The sequence below is a fragment of the Salmo salar genome, chromosome 06 (assembly GCF_965601325.2).
Source record: "Salmo salar chromosome 06, fSalSal1, whole genome shotgun sequence".
Classification (NCBI taxonomy): Eukaryota; Metazoa; Chordata; class Actinopteri; order Salmoniformes; family Salmonidae; genus Salmo; species Salmo salar.
In genome coordinates this window covers 25,069,131-25,085,906 of record NC_138296.1, presented here as the reverse complement: position 1 = coordinate 25,085,906, position 16,776 = coordinate 25,069,131, and the positions used below count along the sequence as shown (strand labels likewise).

The window sequence follows — 16,776 nt, the reverse complement described above, 5'->3', positions numbered from 1 at the left end:
TTTCATTTCTCCACAATTCAAACAATCCTTCGCTGCACAATTTCATCAAGTTCTCTCTTGCGGCCACATCCAGGGAGGTTGGCAACAGTGGTATGGGCCTTAAACTTCGTGATAACATTATGTATGGTGGAAACAGGAACATCAAGGTCTCTGGAGATGGACTTGTAATCTTGTGTCTCACCTTCTCAGATAATTCTCCTGGTTTTCTTTCTTTTGTCCATGCTCGTTCCGGTACACACAGTTACCCAAAACAGGAGAATGAGTCCTTTTCTCTACTTAAACTGGTTTAATATGTGATTTTTATACTGCAGGCACCTTCAACTCAGCACAGGTGAGTTCAATTCCAAAGTAAATGAGAATCACCTGCTTGAAATCTAATAATTTCTAACTACTTCTAGAAGGTGCCAATAATATTGTCCAGGCCATTTTAGGATTTCTTTGTGGAATTAGCAAAGATTCAGTAAATTATTCAAATTCTTTTGTTTTGTTCAACCGCACTCCGAAGATATACATATGTGGATACCAAAAATTGTTTTAATTTCAACAGTTTTCTGGAAGAAATGCTGCATTATTTGAAAAAAGAGCAAGAGTGCCAATATTTTTGGCCACGACTGTACACTTAGGTTGGAGTCATTAAAACTGGTTTTTCAACCACTCCACAAATTTCTTGTTAACAAACTATAGTTTTGGCAAGTCGGTTAGGACATCTACTTTGTGTATGACAAAAGTAATTTTTCCAACAATTGTTTACAGACACATTTTTTCACTTATGATTCACTGTATCACAATTCCAGTGGGTCAGAAGTTTACATACACTAAGTTAACTGTGCCTTTAAACAGATTGAACAATTCCAGAAAATTATGTCATGGCTTTAGAAGCTTCTGATAAATGATCTCAATTAGCCTATCAGAAGCTTCTAAAGCCATGACATCATTTTCTGGAATTTTCCAAGCTGTTTAAAGGCACAGTCAACATAGTGCATGTAAACTTCTGACCCACTGGAATTGTGATACAGTGGGACCACACAGTCGTCATACCGCTCAGGAAGGAGACAAGTTCTGTCTCCTAGAGATGAACGTACTTTGGTGCAAAAAGTGCAAATCAATCCCAGAACAACAGCAAAGGACCTTGTGAAGATGCTGGAGGAAACAGGTACAAAAGTATATCAACGTAATCTGAAAGGCCGCTCAGCAAGGAAGAAGCCACTGCTCCAAAACCACCATAAAAAAACCAGACTACGGTTTGCAACTGCACATGGGGACAAAGATCATACTTTTTGGAGAAATGTCCTCTGGTCTGATGACCATCGTTATGTTTGGAGGAAAAAGGGGGAGGCTTGCAAGCTGAAGAACACCCTCCCAACCGTGAAGCGCGGGGGTGGCAGCATCATGTTGTGGGGGTGCTTTGCTGCAGGAAGGACAAGTGCACTTCACAAAATAGATGGCATCATGAGGAGGACAATGATGTGGACATATTGAAGCAACATCTCAAGACATCAGTCATGAAGTTAAAGCTTGGTCGCAAATGGGTCTTCCAAATGGACAATGACCCCAAGCATACTTCCAAAGTTGTGGCAAAATGGCTTAAGGACAACAAAGTCAAGGTATTGGAGAGGCAATCAAAGCCCTGACCTCAGTCCTATAGAACATTTGTGGGCAGAACTGAAAAAAAAGTATGCGAGCACGGAGGCCTACAAACCTGACTCAGTTACACGAGCTCTGTCAGGACCAACGGGGCAAAATTCACCCAACTTATTGTAGGAAGCTTGTGGAAGGCTACCCGAAACGTTTGACCCAAGTTAAACAATTTAAAGGCAATACTTCCAAATACTAATTGAGTGTATGTAAACTTCTGACCCACTGGGAATGTGATGAAAGAAATAAAAGCTGAAATAAATCAATAATTCTCTCTACTATTATTCTGACATTTCACATTCTTCAAATAAAGTGGTGATCCTAACTGCCTTAAGACAGCGAATTTTTACGAGGATTAAGTGTCAGGAATTGTGAAAAACTGAGTTTAAATGTATTTGGCTAAGGTGTATGTAAACTCCGACTTCAACTGTATCACACATTTGGAATGCTTTATCTCCCAATTTCTTGGCTTGCAACTTCAGTGAAGCAGGGCCTATCTATCGTCAATGAATAGGCTAGGATATTCTACAGGCAACAGACCGAAGACTGAACACACACTCGCATCATTACCAAAAAGAAAGAGCAGGGGTGGAATCATTAGTGCAAACAGTTTGCAACTAAAACAAGAGTTTATATTGGATAAATTCAGGTAGGTCCCTCCCAGTTTCGTCCCGTTTGCTTCCGTTCAGAAACGTTTTGCAACAGAATCAGTGTAATGAATACACCCCAGGCAAGCCAGCATGAGGGAGAGAAAGGAGAGGGCAGGCAGAAAGAACTGTGGGGCGCATATGTCTTAGTAATCTGCATCTTGCAATGTCTTGTCATTCACCAAAGTAGTTGTTGTACTTCCATTACACAACTTTCCCCTTTATTGCCTATTGTCTAGTTAGTCTATAACACAGAAAATAATGTGTTTTGTGATAACAGCACCGTGATTTTGTGGGTGAAAAAACGTCACTTTTCGGTTAGGGATTTCCATATGTAGCGTACTTTCTGGGGAATAGGGCCCTATGGGGGCGGCAGGTAGCCTAGTGGTTAGAGCATTGGGCCAGTAACCGAAAGGTTGCTAGATCGAATCCCCGAGCTGACAAGGTAAAAATCTGTCGTTCTGCCCATGAACAAGGCAGTTAACCCACTGTTCTTAGGCTGTCATTGTAAATAAGAATTTGTTCTTAACTGACGTGCCTAGTTAAATAAAAGGTTAATATATATATATATATATATATATATATATATATATATATATATATAAATGGGACATAGGCTAATTTCAGTAGCAGCCATAAAGAGAAAGATTATGTGGGACTATTCCAGGATAAGGAGACTATTCTGTGATAAGGAGATTGGATCAGTAATGGCTGCAGGAAACAACAAATGCAAATTAGACAGATGACTGTACATCAATATGACTGCAGTGCTCAGTGATACTCATTTCAGGTTAGGATGGGGAGACTTGAAACAGTCACTGGCTTTCTAAAATAAAGCAACATGAATGTATCATTTGTTTGAGCAGATTGGTGTCCAGGCAAGTTGAATACCAATAAGTTACATTTTTGAAGTTATAGTCTTTGTCCCAAAACATAACTTAGACAACTATATACACTGAGTGTACAAAACATTAAGAACACCTGCTCTTTCCATGACAGATTGACCAGGTGAATGCAAGTAAAAGCTATGAACCCTTATTGATGTCACTTGTTAAATCCACTTCAAATCAGTGTAGATGAAGGGGAGGAGACAGGTTAAAGAAGGATTTTTAAGCCTTGAGACAAGTGAGACATGGATTGTGTATGTGTGCCAGTCAGAGAGGGTGAATGGGCAAGACAAAATATTTAAGTGCCTTTGAACGGGGTATGGTAGTAGGTGCCAGGTGCAACGGTTTGTGTCAAGAACTGCAATGCAGCTGGGTTTTTCACACACCAGTTTCCCATGTGTCTCAAGAATGGTCCACCACCCAAAGGACATCCAGCCAACTTGACACAACTGCGGGAAGCATTGGAGTCAACATGGGGCCAGCATCCCTGTGGAACGCTTCGGCACCTTCTAGAGTCCATCCTCTGATGAATTGAGGCTGTTCTGAGGGCAAAAGGGGGTGCAACTCAATATTAGGAAGGTGTTCCTAATGTTTTGTCCACTTAGTGTATATTTAAGCATTAACGCCTGAGGGGTGTGGTATATGGCCAAAATACCACGGCTAAGGGCTGTTCTTATACACGACACAATGCAGAGTGCCTGGATACAGGCCTTAGCCATGGAATATTGGCCATATACCAAACCCCTGAGGTGCCTTATTGCTATTATAAACTGGTTACCAATGCAATTAGAGCAGTAAAAATACATGTTGGTTTACAGTCTGATATACCACGGCTGTCAGCCAATCAGCATTCAGGGCTCGAACCACCCAGTTTATAATCTGCAGTATGCAATAGATAAATAATCATAGAATCATAGAATCTGCAATGTACACACAAACACACTCACTCCAAGTTGTTTGGGAAAAAAGCATCTCTATGCTTGCATGCAAATCGTCCCACAGTCCCTCCGATGTTTTTGACTGCGGGCAAAAGAATCCTAGCATCAACAGCAGGTGCCACCTGACACTACAAAACATGGGTTATCTAAATGGGTTGGAAGCCATTCAAAATAATGGAGCAGACGGCAGTGTGTGTGTTCTCCCAACGGTGTCCCAGCGAGACAAAATCCTACTTCACAACACTGGGGTGGACAAAGGCACCATCCGGACGGGCCTTCAGATAACCTGTCCATCCATGGTGACAGGACAGACTAGGAACGCTGTCCCAATGTTGTCAAAAAACTAAACTCTATTTTTCACAGTGAGACTGACTGCCTGGCAGACACGTGAGAGATGACACTGTGCATTGCTGCTGTTTACTTCTCGGATTTCAAACCATCCAGAGAGTTGGGTTACATCTCAGAGACAGTGAACAGGGTTTAATGATATTAAGAACAGTAAGGACTACTGTGTCTTGTTCAAACCTCCATCTTCTCCATCTTCATTAGGTCAACTGTGACAGTGACTGCTCACAATGTCAACCAGAAAAGGTCATGAGTCTGGGTGTTTGGCTGCCTGGATGAAAGAATGAAAGGACAGTCCTTCACGCTGACATTTGAACCCTGGAGGTGGAGGGAGGAAGCAGGAGAGGGAGGGAAGGAAGGTATGTGTCAATCCTCCACTGACTCTCAGGAGTCTCTGGTTTCTAGGCTGATCAGCTCAGGTTTCTCTGTGGCAGCTCAGTAGACTCCAGATATTCCCCAGGTTACAGAGGCACGGGGGGAGGCCTGACTGACGCAGAGACTGCTGCAACTCAGGGTTTATCAGGCTCTGATAGGAAGGCTCTCGCAACATGCACCCGTATCATTGACCGACCGGTAGGCCATTTGTCTTTACAGCTTTTCCATGAATTTCGACTTTAAAAGTTGCAAGATAAGGAAATAGGACTTAGTGGTTATGGGGCAACAGTCAGAACTTTTTACATACAGGACCTGGAAAGGAGTAGTTGCTGCCATATTCATTTCCCAATATGACAGTGCTCAAGTCAATAGAAGTCAATGCAGGAACGTAAGATGTGAAAGATCATTTTCACTTGAAGTTAGAGTACATGCCCAGTTCAAATCCTGAATCGATGTACTGTAATTCAAATAGAGACCCCAACTTTGGATCATACTGTACATTAAATCAGAGTTCTTTGTATTGATCGCATTGGTCCTGACAAGCCAGTTGGCGAAGAGTAACATCCCACTTGGAGTTTGCTAAAAGGTGCCTAAAGGACTCTCAGACCATGAGAAACAAGATTCTCTGGTCTGACGAAACCAAGATCGAACTCTTTGGCCTGAATGCCAAGCGTCACGTCTGGAGGAAACCTGGCACCATCCCTACGGTGAAGCATGGTGGTGGCAGGATCATGCTGCAGGGATGTTTTTCAGCAGCAGGGACTGGGAGACTAGTCAGGATAGAGGGAAAGATGAATGGTGCAAAGTACAGCGAGATCCTTGACGAAAACCTGCTACAGAGTGCTCAGACTGGGGTGAAGGTTCACCTTCCAACAGGGCAACAACCCTTAGCACACAGCCAAGACAATGCAGGAGTGGCTTCAGGACAAGTCTCTGAATGTCCTTGAGTGGCCCAGCCAGAGCCTGGACATGAACCAGATCGAACATCTCTGGAGAGACCTGAATACAGATGTGCAGTGATGCTCCCCATCCAACCTGACAGAGCTTGTGAGGATCTGCAGAGAAGAAATATAGGTGTGCCAAGCTTGTAGCGTCATACCCAAGAAGACTCGAGGCTGTACGCTTGTAGCGTCATACCCAAGAATACGCAAAGCTGTACGCTTGTAGCGTCATACCCAAGAAGACGCGAAGCTGTACGCTTGTAGCGTCATACCCAAGAAGACGCGAAGCTGTACGCTTGTAGCGTCATACCCAAGAAGACGCGATGCTGTAAACTTGTAGCGTCATACCCAAGAAGACGCGAGGCTGTACGCTTGTAGCGTCATACCCAAGAAGACGCGAGGCTGTACGCTTGTAGCGTCATACCCAAGAAGACGCGAGGCTGTACGCTTGTAGCGTCATACCCAAGAAGACGGGAGGGTGTACGCTTGTAGCGTCATACCCAAGAAGACGCGAGGCTGTAATCGCCGCCAACAAAGTACTGAGTGAAGGGTATGAATACTTATGTATATGTAATATTTCCGTGTTCATTTCTTTTATATACAGTGGGGGAAAAAAGTATTTGATCCCCTGCTGATTTTGTACATTTGCCCACTGACAAAGAAATGATCGGTCTATAATTTTAAATGGTAGGTTTATTTGAACAGTGAGAGACAGAATAACAACAACAAAAATCCAGAAAAACGTATGTCAAAAATGTTATAAATTGATTTCCATTTTAATGAGGGAAATAAGTATTTGACCCCTCTGCAAAACATGACTTAGTACTTGGTGGCAAAACCCTTGTTGACAATCACAGAGGTCAGACGTTTCTTGTAGTTGGTCACCAGGTTTGCACACATCTCAGGAGGGATTTGTCCCACTCCTCTTTGCAGATCTTCTCCAAGTCATTAAGGTTTCGAGGCTGATGTTTGGCAACTCGAACCTTCAGCTCCCTCCACAGATTTTCTATGGGATTAAGGTATGGAGACTGGCTAGGCCACTCCAGGACCTTAATGTGCTTCTTCTTGAGCCACTACTTTGTTGCCTTGGCCGTGTGTTTTGGGTCATTGTCATGCTGGAATACCCATCCACGACCCATTTTCAATGCCCTGGCTGAGGGAAGGAGGTTCTCACCCAAGATTTGACGGTACATGGCCCCGTCCATTGTCCCTTTGATGCGGTGAAGTTGTCCTGTCCCCTTAGCAGAAAAACACCCCCAAAGCATGTTTCCACCTCCATGTTTGACGGTGGGGATGGTTTTCTTGGGGTCATAGGCAGCATTCCTCCTCCTCCAAACACACCGAGTTGAGTTGATGCCAAAGAGCTCCATTTTGGTCTTATCTGACCACAACACTTTCACCCAGTTGTCCTCTGAATCATTCAGATGTTCATTGGCAAACTTCAGACGGGCATGTACATGTGCTTTCTTGAGCAGGGGGACCTTGTGGGCGGTGCAGGATTTCAGTCCTTCACGGCGTAGTGTGTTACCAATTGTTTTCTTGGTGACTATGGTCCCAGCTGCCTTGAGATCATTAACAAGATCCTCCCGTGTAGTTCTGGGCTGATTCCTCACCGTTCTCATGATCATTGCAACTCCACGAGGTGAGATCTTGCATGGAGCCCCAGGCCGAGGGATATTGACAGTTCTTTTGTGTTTCTTCCATTTGCGAATAATCGCACCAACTGTTGTCACCTTCTCACCAAGCTGCTTGCCGATGGTCTTATAGCCCATTCCAGCCTTGTGTAGGTCTACAATCTTGTCCCCGACATCCTTGGAGAGCTCTTTGGTCTTGGCCATGGTGGAGAGTTTGGAATCTGATTGATTGATTGCTTCCGTGGACAGGTGTCTTTTATACAGGTTACAAACTGAGATTAGGAGCACTCCCTTTAAGAGTGTGCTCCTAATCTCAGCTCGTTACCTGTATAAAAGACACCTGGGAGCCCGAAATCTTTCTGATTGAGAGGGGGTCAAATACTTATTTCCCTCATTAAAATGCAAATCAATTGATAACATTTTTGACATGCATTTTTCTGGATTTTTTGTTGTTGTTATTCTGTCTCTCACTGTTCAAATAAACCTACCATTAAAATTATAGACTGATCATTTCTTTGTCAGTGGGCAAACGTACAAAATCAGCAGGGGATCAAATACTTTTCCCCCCTCACTGTATATACACATTTGCAAAATTGTCAAAAAACCTTGCTTTGTTATTATGGGGTATTGTGTGCAGATTGATGAGGATACATTTTTTTTAATCAGTTTTAAAATAAGGCTGTAACGTAACAAAATGTGGAAAAAGTCAATGGGTCTGAATATTTTCTGAATGCACTGTATATAAACAGCTGTATTCACAGTCAGTGCTCTGGGTTAACAGCCTTCATTAGGCTAGATTAGACACATACCAGAGGACTCTACATACCCTTCACCTTTTCCCTGACTGTCCCCGACACAGGGGGAGGATTATGGCCAGCGGTCAGTGTGACTCAGCTGGGTGGAGAGGTCAAAGCCTCACCTATATGTGGTTCCCTTTCACATGGATCAGTTACAGGACCGGGAGGAATAGAAACTACAGACACACACCCAGAACTGCTACTGACAGCCTCCGACTGGGTTCTCTACCACAATCCTTTATTTAGATTTTCGCTTAGGGGAAGTTCTATTGAATTAAATTGTACACTATTAAAAGAATTGGACAATGGAAACACATATACTGGGTTGCTGTTACTGCTGCGGACAAAGGCAAAACAGCGGAGGGTAGTTGCAATGGAGGACAGCAGAACCCCTAACAGCATAGCTTACCAGAGACAGCAGAACCCCTAACAGCATAGCTTACCAGAGACAGCAGAACCCCTAACAGCATAGCTTACCAGAGACAGCAGAACCCCAAACACAGTGGAGGTTGCTGAGGGGAGGATGGCTCGTAATAAGGGCTGGAACGGAGCAAATGGAATGACATCACAGACATGGAAACCATGTTTGATGTATTTGATACCATTCCACCGATTCCGCTCCAGTCATTCCCACGAGCCCGTCCTCCCCAATTAAGGTGCCACCAACCTCCTGTGCCCTAACATCATAGCCTTACCAGAGACAACAGAAGCCCTTACAGCATTTTCTTCCTATTTTTTTTTAAACTATATTTATGGTGATTTATCAGGGGGTGCTGCAGCACCCCTACATCCCATGGCTATGGTTTTACTCCTGCAGCAACCAGCTGAGGCGCTGCAGCAGAAATTCCACTCAAAATAGGCTCTGTATGCTGCTCGTGTGTGACAGTTGTGTTGGATAAATACGATAGCCACATAACCACTAACAAAAATACACGCGCCAATTTAAATCAACTAAATTATGCAAATTAACCTGTAAACTAATAAGCATGACATCAAATGTGTTTACATGGACTGGTATTTCCATCAATGAATACAGAATATTGTTCTTTCTCCCGGTCAATTTGGCCAGCAACAATTTTATTTACTGTCTTTTCATTTATTTTATTGGCCAAAAGCCAGCAATTACCAGCTAACGGAAACCATGACACACACACACAGCTTTGTTTCCGTGACATTTCTGGACTTTTTGGAGTGTACAAATGTTTGACCATTAAAAATCCTATTTTCCCAAACCCTGAATCTAACACCTAACCCCAAAACCTTAAGCTTAAAATAGCATTTGAACAAATTCAAAACCTGAACAAATTCAGGACATTCAGGTGAATTGATAGGACATTGAGGTCCTGATAATGTAGGAAAACAAGTAAAGCTCAGTCTTACTGTGCAGCAGGATTTAATCAGCAGCTTGTCCCAGTTCAGCAGGGAAGCCCAGACAGTACCACACACACACGCTGGGCTGCAAATGAGCATCCAGATTCAGGGGACAGATGTGGATCCTTGCTGTGCTAAAGTGTATTGGTGTGATCACTGGGCAGAGCAAGTCAAATCAGTGTAGTTTTCCACCATGGGATTTAATCCCAGTTGGAGGTGTAGTATATTTAAGGTGTATGTGTGCCACTTTACTGGAGCTATTGTCTGGCTGGTGACCACGTTGGAGTAGAACTCATGTACATACAGTACAGTCCAGCCAAAGCTCAGCTCCACAGCTGGGTTTGATGGAGGCGTTGGGATGGGAGGGACTATTGGCACCATCCCCCTCACCAAGGGGATAGGTGATGCATCTACAAAGATCAATAAGAGATCCAAAAGAGGTCCACCAAGGGTCTCAATGGAGTTAAATCTGAGACGTTCAGATATGGACTGTAACATGGTCACGGAGGTAAGACTTACCCAACTCCCTGGAGACAGGAGAGACCGCAGCATTCTCTCCGATCTTAGAGACCGCATCAAAGTACACCTTTCCAGCCAGGCTCATCGCTGTAAAAAAATAAGTATTGCTTTACAAAAATGTGGCAATGCAGAGTGTAAAAGAACTACTACACAAGCACCCTGAATTTAAAATCAGACCTACTGTTTATTATACATATAACACAGCTTTAAACAATGAACCATCTATGACTAATGCATGAGATAACTGAAGGTAAATGTTGGTTAGAGACATGTTCTGGTAACCCAGTAACCTGCCATGGCAATAGAATAGAGTACAGTGTAGTACAATACAGTACAGGACAGTTCAGTAATAAGACGGCTGCTCACCTGCCACTGATTTCTCATAGCTCTTCCCCAGGTTGACCAGGTTCCTGAGCCCAGGGTTGAACTGTTCCATTACATTCTGGGAAGAGGAGAGAAGATGGGTAGTTGGGTTAAATGGGGTCACCGTCACATCAACATGAGATATTCTCAGCCTTTTCTCACTTTCTCTCTTTAGTGAGTGAGTGAGTGAGTGAGTGAGTGACAAAGTGATTGACGTATAGAGTGATTGATTAAACGAGCGAGAGGAAAAGAAGTCAGTGAGTGAGTAGGTACACCATTCACACGGCTACAGAGGGTGGGACTCAGACCAACGCACCATTGGGTGCACACTGCCTGCCCTACAGGTCACCTCCAACACCAGGAGACACAGGAAGAACCTCAGGGATCTCAGGCACAGCCTGTTCTCCCCACTTACATCACCCTGTATAAGAGCATCATGGCTAAAACTGACACACTGGCCAATAGCTTCTACCCCCAGACCATCAGGCTGCTGAATAGCCACCACTAGTCAGCTACTTGCCCCCCCCCCCACACACCCCAATGGACATTTATCATTGTTACAGTTGTAAATAAATGTATATTATAATTTGTGTTATTGCCCCATTCACTTCTCTTGACCTGCACTGTTGGAGCTTAAGAATTTCCCTGTACCCTGAAATTACATCTGCTAACCTGTGCATGTGACTAATGACCTCTAAACTAACACAGTTAGCTCTACAAACTATGACCAAAGCAGCCAATGATTAACCAGAGATTGACAAAGGACTGTGGCCTACACTCTGGCTTTCATCTGCATTCCAATGGCAACACTCCCATTCCTCTGACTGAGAAAGAGACAAAAATGGAAACAGAATATGGGAGTAGATGGAGAGAAAGAAGAGGAAATAAATAAAAAAAATAAAAAAGCGAGAGAGTGATGCATGTTATTATGCATGTTTAGAGATCATTTCTAATATCAAGAGGCTTTTTTGATTGACAGCTCCAATGGATTTCAATAAATCAGGAACGCAAGGTCTCTGTGAGAAGTCTCTGTCATATTTTCTTCATTTTCCCAGGAGCCTCCATTCAATAAAATGACAATGGATTTGACTGATATGGATCCTTGGGGACCAGTAAAGTCAGCTCCGTTATCCTATATAATTGATTCTCTGTGGGATCATGATCATTGTCTCAGGGGTCTTTCTTCCTGTACACACTTCTTCTCTTATTTGACAGCTTTCTTATTTATTAATGACATGCCCTGTTATATCATGTTTACCTACTGTTTGGAAAGATAAGGGTGAGTTACACCCAGGAACCCGGGAAATGATATATAAATCCATAGTAGCATATCCGTACCGTCTTGTCTATGAACAAAGCAGGAGGAGAATCTAATGCAGTACGTTATGGCTATGCAGTCACACAGTAAACAGTAGACTACACAATGAAAAGTAGACAGTATGCAATTCACTGGTGAGTCAACTGATTTGGCAGTAAACTTCTTATTTAAGAGAGCACGGTAAATATGGATGTTATAATACATCGGCAGTTTATAATTCAGCCATTACTATGCTCAAGCAGGTCTCCATTATTCAGAAGGAAATAAAAACCTGCATAATGCTGCTTGGCTCCCAGGTAATATTTTAAATAGGACCATTTCAACCCTCATGGATCCTCTGTTGCATGTACTCACATCATATTAGGAATAAAGGCCGTGTTAATAAGCATGAGAAGCAGTCAGGAGCGGCTCAGTTGACTTGCCTACCACTGAGACCTAACTGGTGATGTTGGAGTAGGAGAGGGAGGCTGTCTAATCTTACCACAGTCAAACCCTGTAGCTAAATAATTAAACCTGTGGACAGTTTCCCCTCCGTTTCATCATCACCTCAAGGAGATAGGAGCTAATGGGAGGCTGTTCTGTTCCTGTTCTGACTGTCTCAGGGGACCAAAGTCTAACTCAGTCTAACTGCTCTCTGAGGTGGACTTCAATGCAAGTGAGGCACATCAAGGCATCCACTTGTTCCTTCTTTCTTTCATATTGCAGAGAGAAAGAGAGAGAGCACACCCTATCACTCAACAACCTGTGGAGTGTGTGCACTGTGAGGGTGCAACACTTGACAGCAAGCAGAGCGAGTTACACAGTAATAGCTAATTAATCCTTAAGAGTCTGGAATCTTTTTAGCTTTCCTCTTATTTTTGCTTTTCCTTAGGGTGCTTTTTTCGTCTTTCAGTTTCTACTGTTATTCTTTAGTTTTTATCCTCTTATGTTTGTTGTGTAGTACATTTTTTTGTTTTATTTTCTTATGTTTCTTCCTGTGAAGCGCATTGCATTGCATTCATGTCTGAAATGTGCTATATAAATAAAGCTTGATTTGATATTAGGACCCCTATAGGTATCAAAACGAAGAACACCATCGTGTTCGTGAGAGTCTCATCTGTAGGCCAAACCGTTCGGACACTACAGATGTTTTTGTGAGAAGAGCGATTTTCAGGATGTCTCATGGTCTGACAAACACAGCTGTAGCTCGCCACCAGATATCTCTGGCTTAAACAGGCGGATTTGATGGGGAATTTGTTATTATGCGGGTGCGCGGAGGACATCGACTCTAGGGGGTTAATTAATGGGTATGACTACTAAAAACTGGTTTTCCAATGGCTTTGACAAGTGTCAGATTAATCCATTGATGTGGATACTGGAACACTTAGGGTAATGGTATTCTGATATAACACTGTAAGTAGCATTTGTGATACTCAAATGTAGAAAAAAAGGGACCCAAGACAACAGAGACTGATAGAAAGTTTTCCCCCCCAAAAAGACAGCTTTCCCAGCAATAGATTTTATACCACCTACTCATCTGTCAAAATGAGAGGCCATTAACTGACACAGCTGGTGCGTGGTCAACGGACATTAGGGAACTAACGATGGGATAAAAAAAGGATTAAATGTGGTGGAGAAAACAATGAGGGGGAGTACTTCTCTGCTATTATGCTTTCTATTCTGTCTATTCCCTCTAACCACCCAGACCCTGCCTAACGGCAAGTGTAGCTGATGAAATCATGACAATACATCACAGCTGGGCTACACTATGAGAAGGGTATAGTTAGGACAACCCTTATTCATTATCACAGTGAACTTAACTGTATAGGTTACAGTCTTAAGTAGACAGTAGGCTACTTGAAAGCCTGCTCAATGATGCTAGGCACAAGTGGTGTAGGCTAACTGAAGCCTCTCACGACATAAGTATTATGTTTTGTGCCTCTACATCAGGGATGGGCAACAGGCGGCCTGCGGATCAATTTTAGAAATGTGGTTGTGCATCACCAGATCGCTTGTTATGTCAGTCACTCGATTAGCCCATGTCAGCTAACATTTGTTAGATTGGTAAATGAATCTAACGGCAAGCTATCTAAAGTTGTAGTAGGCTAAGCATGGTGGAATTACCAACCGGGGGCCTCATTGATCATCTAATATACTTAAATACTGCAAACATTTGTCCCCACCCAATGGCAAAATGTGTACAATTGCAGGAAATTAACTCAAACTTTTTTTTAAATGATCTTCGGCTAGGGCTGCATGTGTGGGTGTGGATGTGGGTACGCAGACACACGAGCCACTGCGGCCCCTCATGATGAGTTCCCATTTTTTGTGGCCCCCACCTGCTTCACAGTTGCCCATCTCTCCTCTACATAATGTTCTTAGTAGCCTATGGCATGTGTCTACTGTACACGCATAGCATAGTACAATAGTACACTACATGACCAAAAGTATGTTGACACCTGCTCATCGAACATCTCATTCCAAAATCATGGGCATAATATGGAGTTGCCGCCCCCCCGCTGCTATAACAGCCTCCACTCTTCTGGGAAGGCTTTCCACTAGATGTTGGAACATTAATGTGGGGACTTGCTTCCATTCAGCCACAAGAGAATTAGTGAGGTCGGGCACTGATATTGGGCAATTAGGCCTGGATCGCAGTCGGCGTTCCAATTCATCCCAAAGGTGTTCGATGGCGTTGAGGTCAGGGTTCTGTGCAGGCCAGTCAAGTTCTTCCACACCGATCTCAACAAACTATTTCTGTATGGACCTTGCTTTGTGCACAGGGGCATTGACATGCTGAAACAGGAAAAGGCCTTCCACAAACTGTTGCCACAAAGTTGGAAACACAGAATCGTCTAGAATGTCATTGTAAGCTGTAGCGTTAAGAGTTCCCTTCGCTGGAACTAAGGGGCCCAGCCCAAAGCATGAAAAACAGCCCCAGACCATTATTCCTCCTCCACCAAACTTTACAGTTGGCACTATGCATTTGAGCAGGTAGTGTTCTCCTGGCATCCGCCAAACACAGATTAGTCCGTCGGTCTGCAAGATGGTGAAGCTTGATTCATCACGCCAGAGAACGTGTTTTCACTGCTCCAGAGTCCAATGGCAACGAACTTTACACCACTCCAGCCGACGTTTGGCATTGTGGATGGTGAGCTTAGGCTTGTGGGCGGCTGCTTGGCCATGGAAACCTATTTCATGAAGCTCACGTCGAACAGCTCTTGTGCTGACGTTGCTTCCAGAGGCAGTTTGGAACTCGGTAGTGAGTGTTGCAACCGAGGACAGAGGATTTTTATGTACTACGTGCTTCAGCAACCCAGTTCTGTGAGCTTTTGTGGCCTACCACTTCGCAGTTGAGCTAGAAGTTTCCACTTCACAATAACAGCACTTACAGTTGACTGGGGCAGCTCAACTGTCAGCAACAGGTGTGGCTGAAATAGTCGAATCCACTAATTTGAAGGGGTGTCCACATACTTTTGTATATATAGTCTTTCTGGCTATAGGCCTACAATATTTGGGTGACACAAGTAGTGAGCAACCTGTTATCAACAACACTTTCAGGAATTCTGGCAACTGAGGAAGTTATTACCCTACATAGTAAAACAACATTGCAGGTGTTTATATGGGAGGTGTTTTCACGGGGAAAGCCCGACCATTTATGGTATCTCATAAAGGTTAATTCACAGATAATTATGGTACATTGATTCAAGCAACACATGGTCTCATACGGTCGTTTACCTTGTATGTACTTTCGGTGAGTTTGTTCACTTCTCCAGGGTCCCTCGACATGGTTATATCCCTTTAAGCGCCCGTTTAAAACAATACAAATGTCCAGAATAAACTCCCCAGACAGAATAAATATGTGACACTATCGACTCATCGAATTCCTCATAACAAGCGCGCGCTCCATATAGCCTGCCGAGAAAGATCCTATTTACCTGGCGTTCCCAACTACAGTAGTCGTTCATGAAAAAGGAGAGACAATTTCCTCCGCAGGCAACGGTGCGTTCTCAAAGGACTGCCTGGGGTAAAAGCTGAGCTGTCAAACTTCTGCCTCGATTAACAGTGAGTCGGTTGGTAGGAAAGGTAGGCGGGCAGGGTGTTATTGTTCGACGTCATTCATTAGTGCTATGAAAGGTGACCGTCTACAGTGGACACTGGCAGGTGTAGGGCGCTCCCTGGAGGCGACCAATGGCCATCCACGTGGGCAGAATATGTATAATCTATGGAATAATTATAATCCATATCATATTTATCAATACAAAGATAAATCATAGAAAAACACGAGACACATTTTATTTAGGCTATACCCTTCCCTTTCTTTCCCACTCACAGGTAGGCATAGGCCTAGCCTAATTCCCTGCCCGCAGTCTCGATCAATTTAGAAACAAAACTTTATCAGGCTCACACCTGTTGCTGCAATTTGACATAATATAGTGATGTGTCGTTCGCGAACGAATGGTTCTTTTTGAACTGATCTTTTTGGTGAACGTCGGGAGCCGAATCGCATCGGATGAATGAACCGTTCATTTGGCTACCTAATTTGCATATTGGTACTATTCTTTTGTTTTAGTTTTTCAGGCCTTCTAATCATTTTGCCAGGTACAAATGTATTTCAACATGCATTTCACGATCTGACATAATGGTAGCCTACCTTCTGGGCTGTACATTGGACATTTGCATTTTCTTTAATTTCTGTTGTTCTGGGTAAATGCTCCCGAGTGGCGCAGCGGTCTAAGGTACTGCATATTAGTGCAAGAGGCGTCACTACAGTCCCTGGTTCGAATCCAGGCTGTATCGCATCCGGCCGAGATTGGGAGTTCCTACGTCGTCCAGGTTTGGCCGGGGTAGACCATCATTGTACATTTGTTCTTAACTGACTTGCCTAGTTAAATGAAGGTTCAAAAAACGAAGTTTGTTAGCCAAATGTTCCGGCTCTTTTACTTGAAGGGAGCCAAAAGTCTAGAAAAAGTGTATCCTTGAAGTGGTAATATAACAATTACAAGTGAAGAGAAAATCGATATCAC

General features: G+C 43.4%; 1 protein-coding gene across 2 annotated transcripts in view; it reads right to left on the bottom strand.

Moving 5' to 3' along the window:
* LOC106601826 (BAR/IMD domain-containing adapter protein 2-like 1) overlaps positions 1 to 15,881 on the bottom strand; it is a 70,678-nt gene extending 54,797 nt beyond the window's left edge. The window contains exons 1-3 of one of the 2 annotated variants that reach the window (XM_045719966.2): positions 15,488 to 15,881; positions 10,456 to 10,531; positions 10,090 to 10,176 (exon numbers count right to left, since the gene is read on the bottom strand). In XM_045719966.2, coding sequence (XP_045575922.2) covers positions 10,090 to 10,176; positions 10,456 to 10,531; positions 15,488 to 15,538 — 214 coding nt within the window. In that variant the 5' untranslated portion in view covers positions 15,539 to 15,881. The remainder of the gene's footprint in view (positions 1 to 10,089; positions 10,177 to 10,455; positions 10,532 to 15,487) is intronic. The other variant, XM_045719965.2, reaches the window with a different exon arrangement.
* Between the last annotated feature and the right edge of the window lie 895 nt (positions 15,882 to 16,776).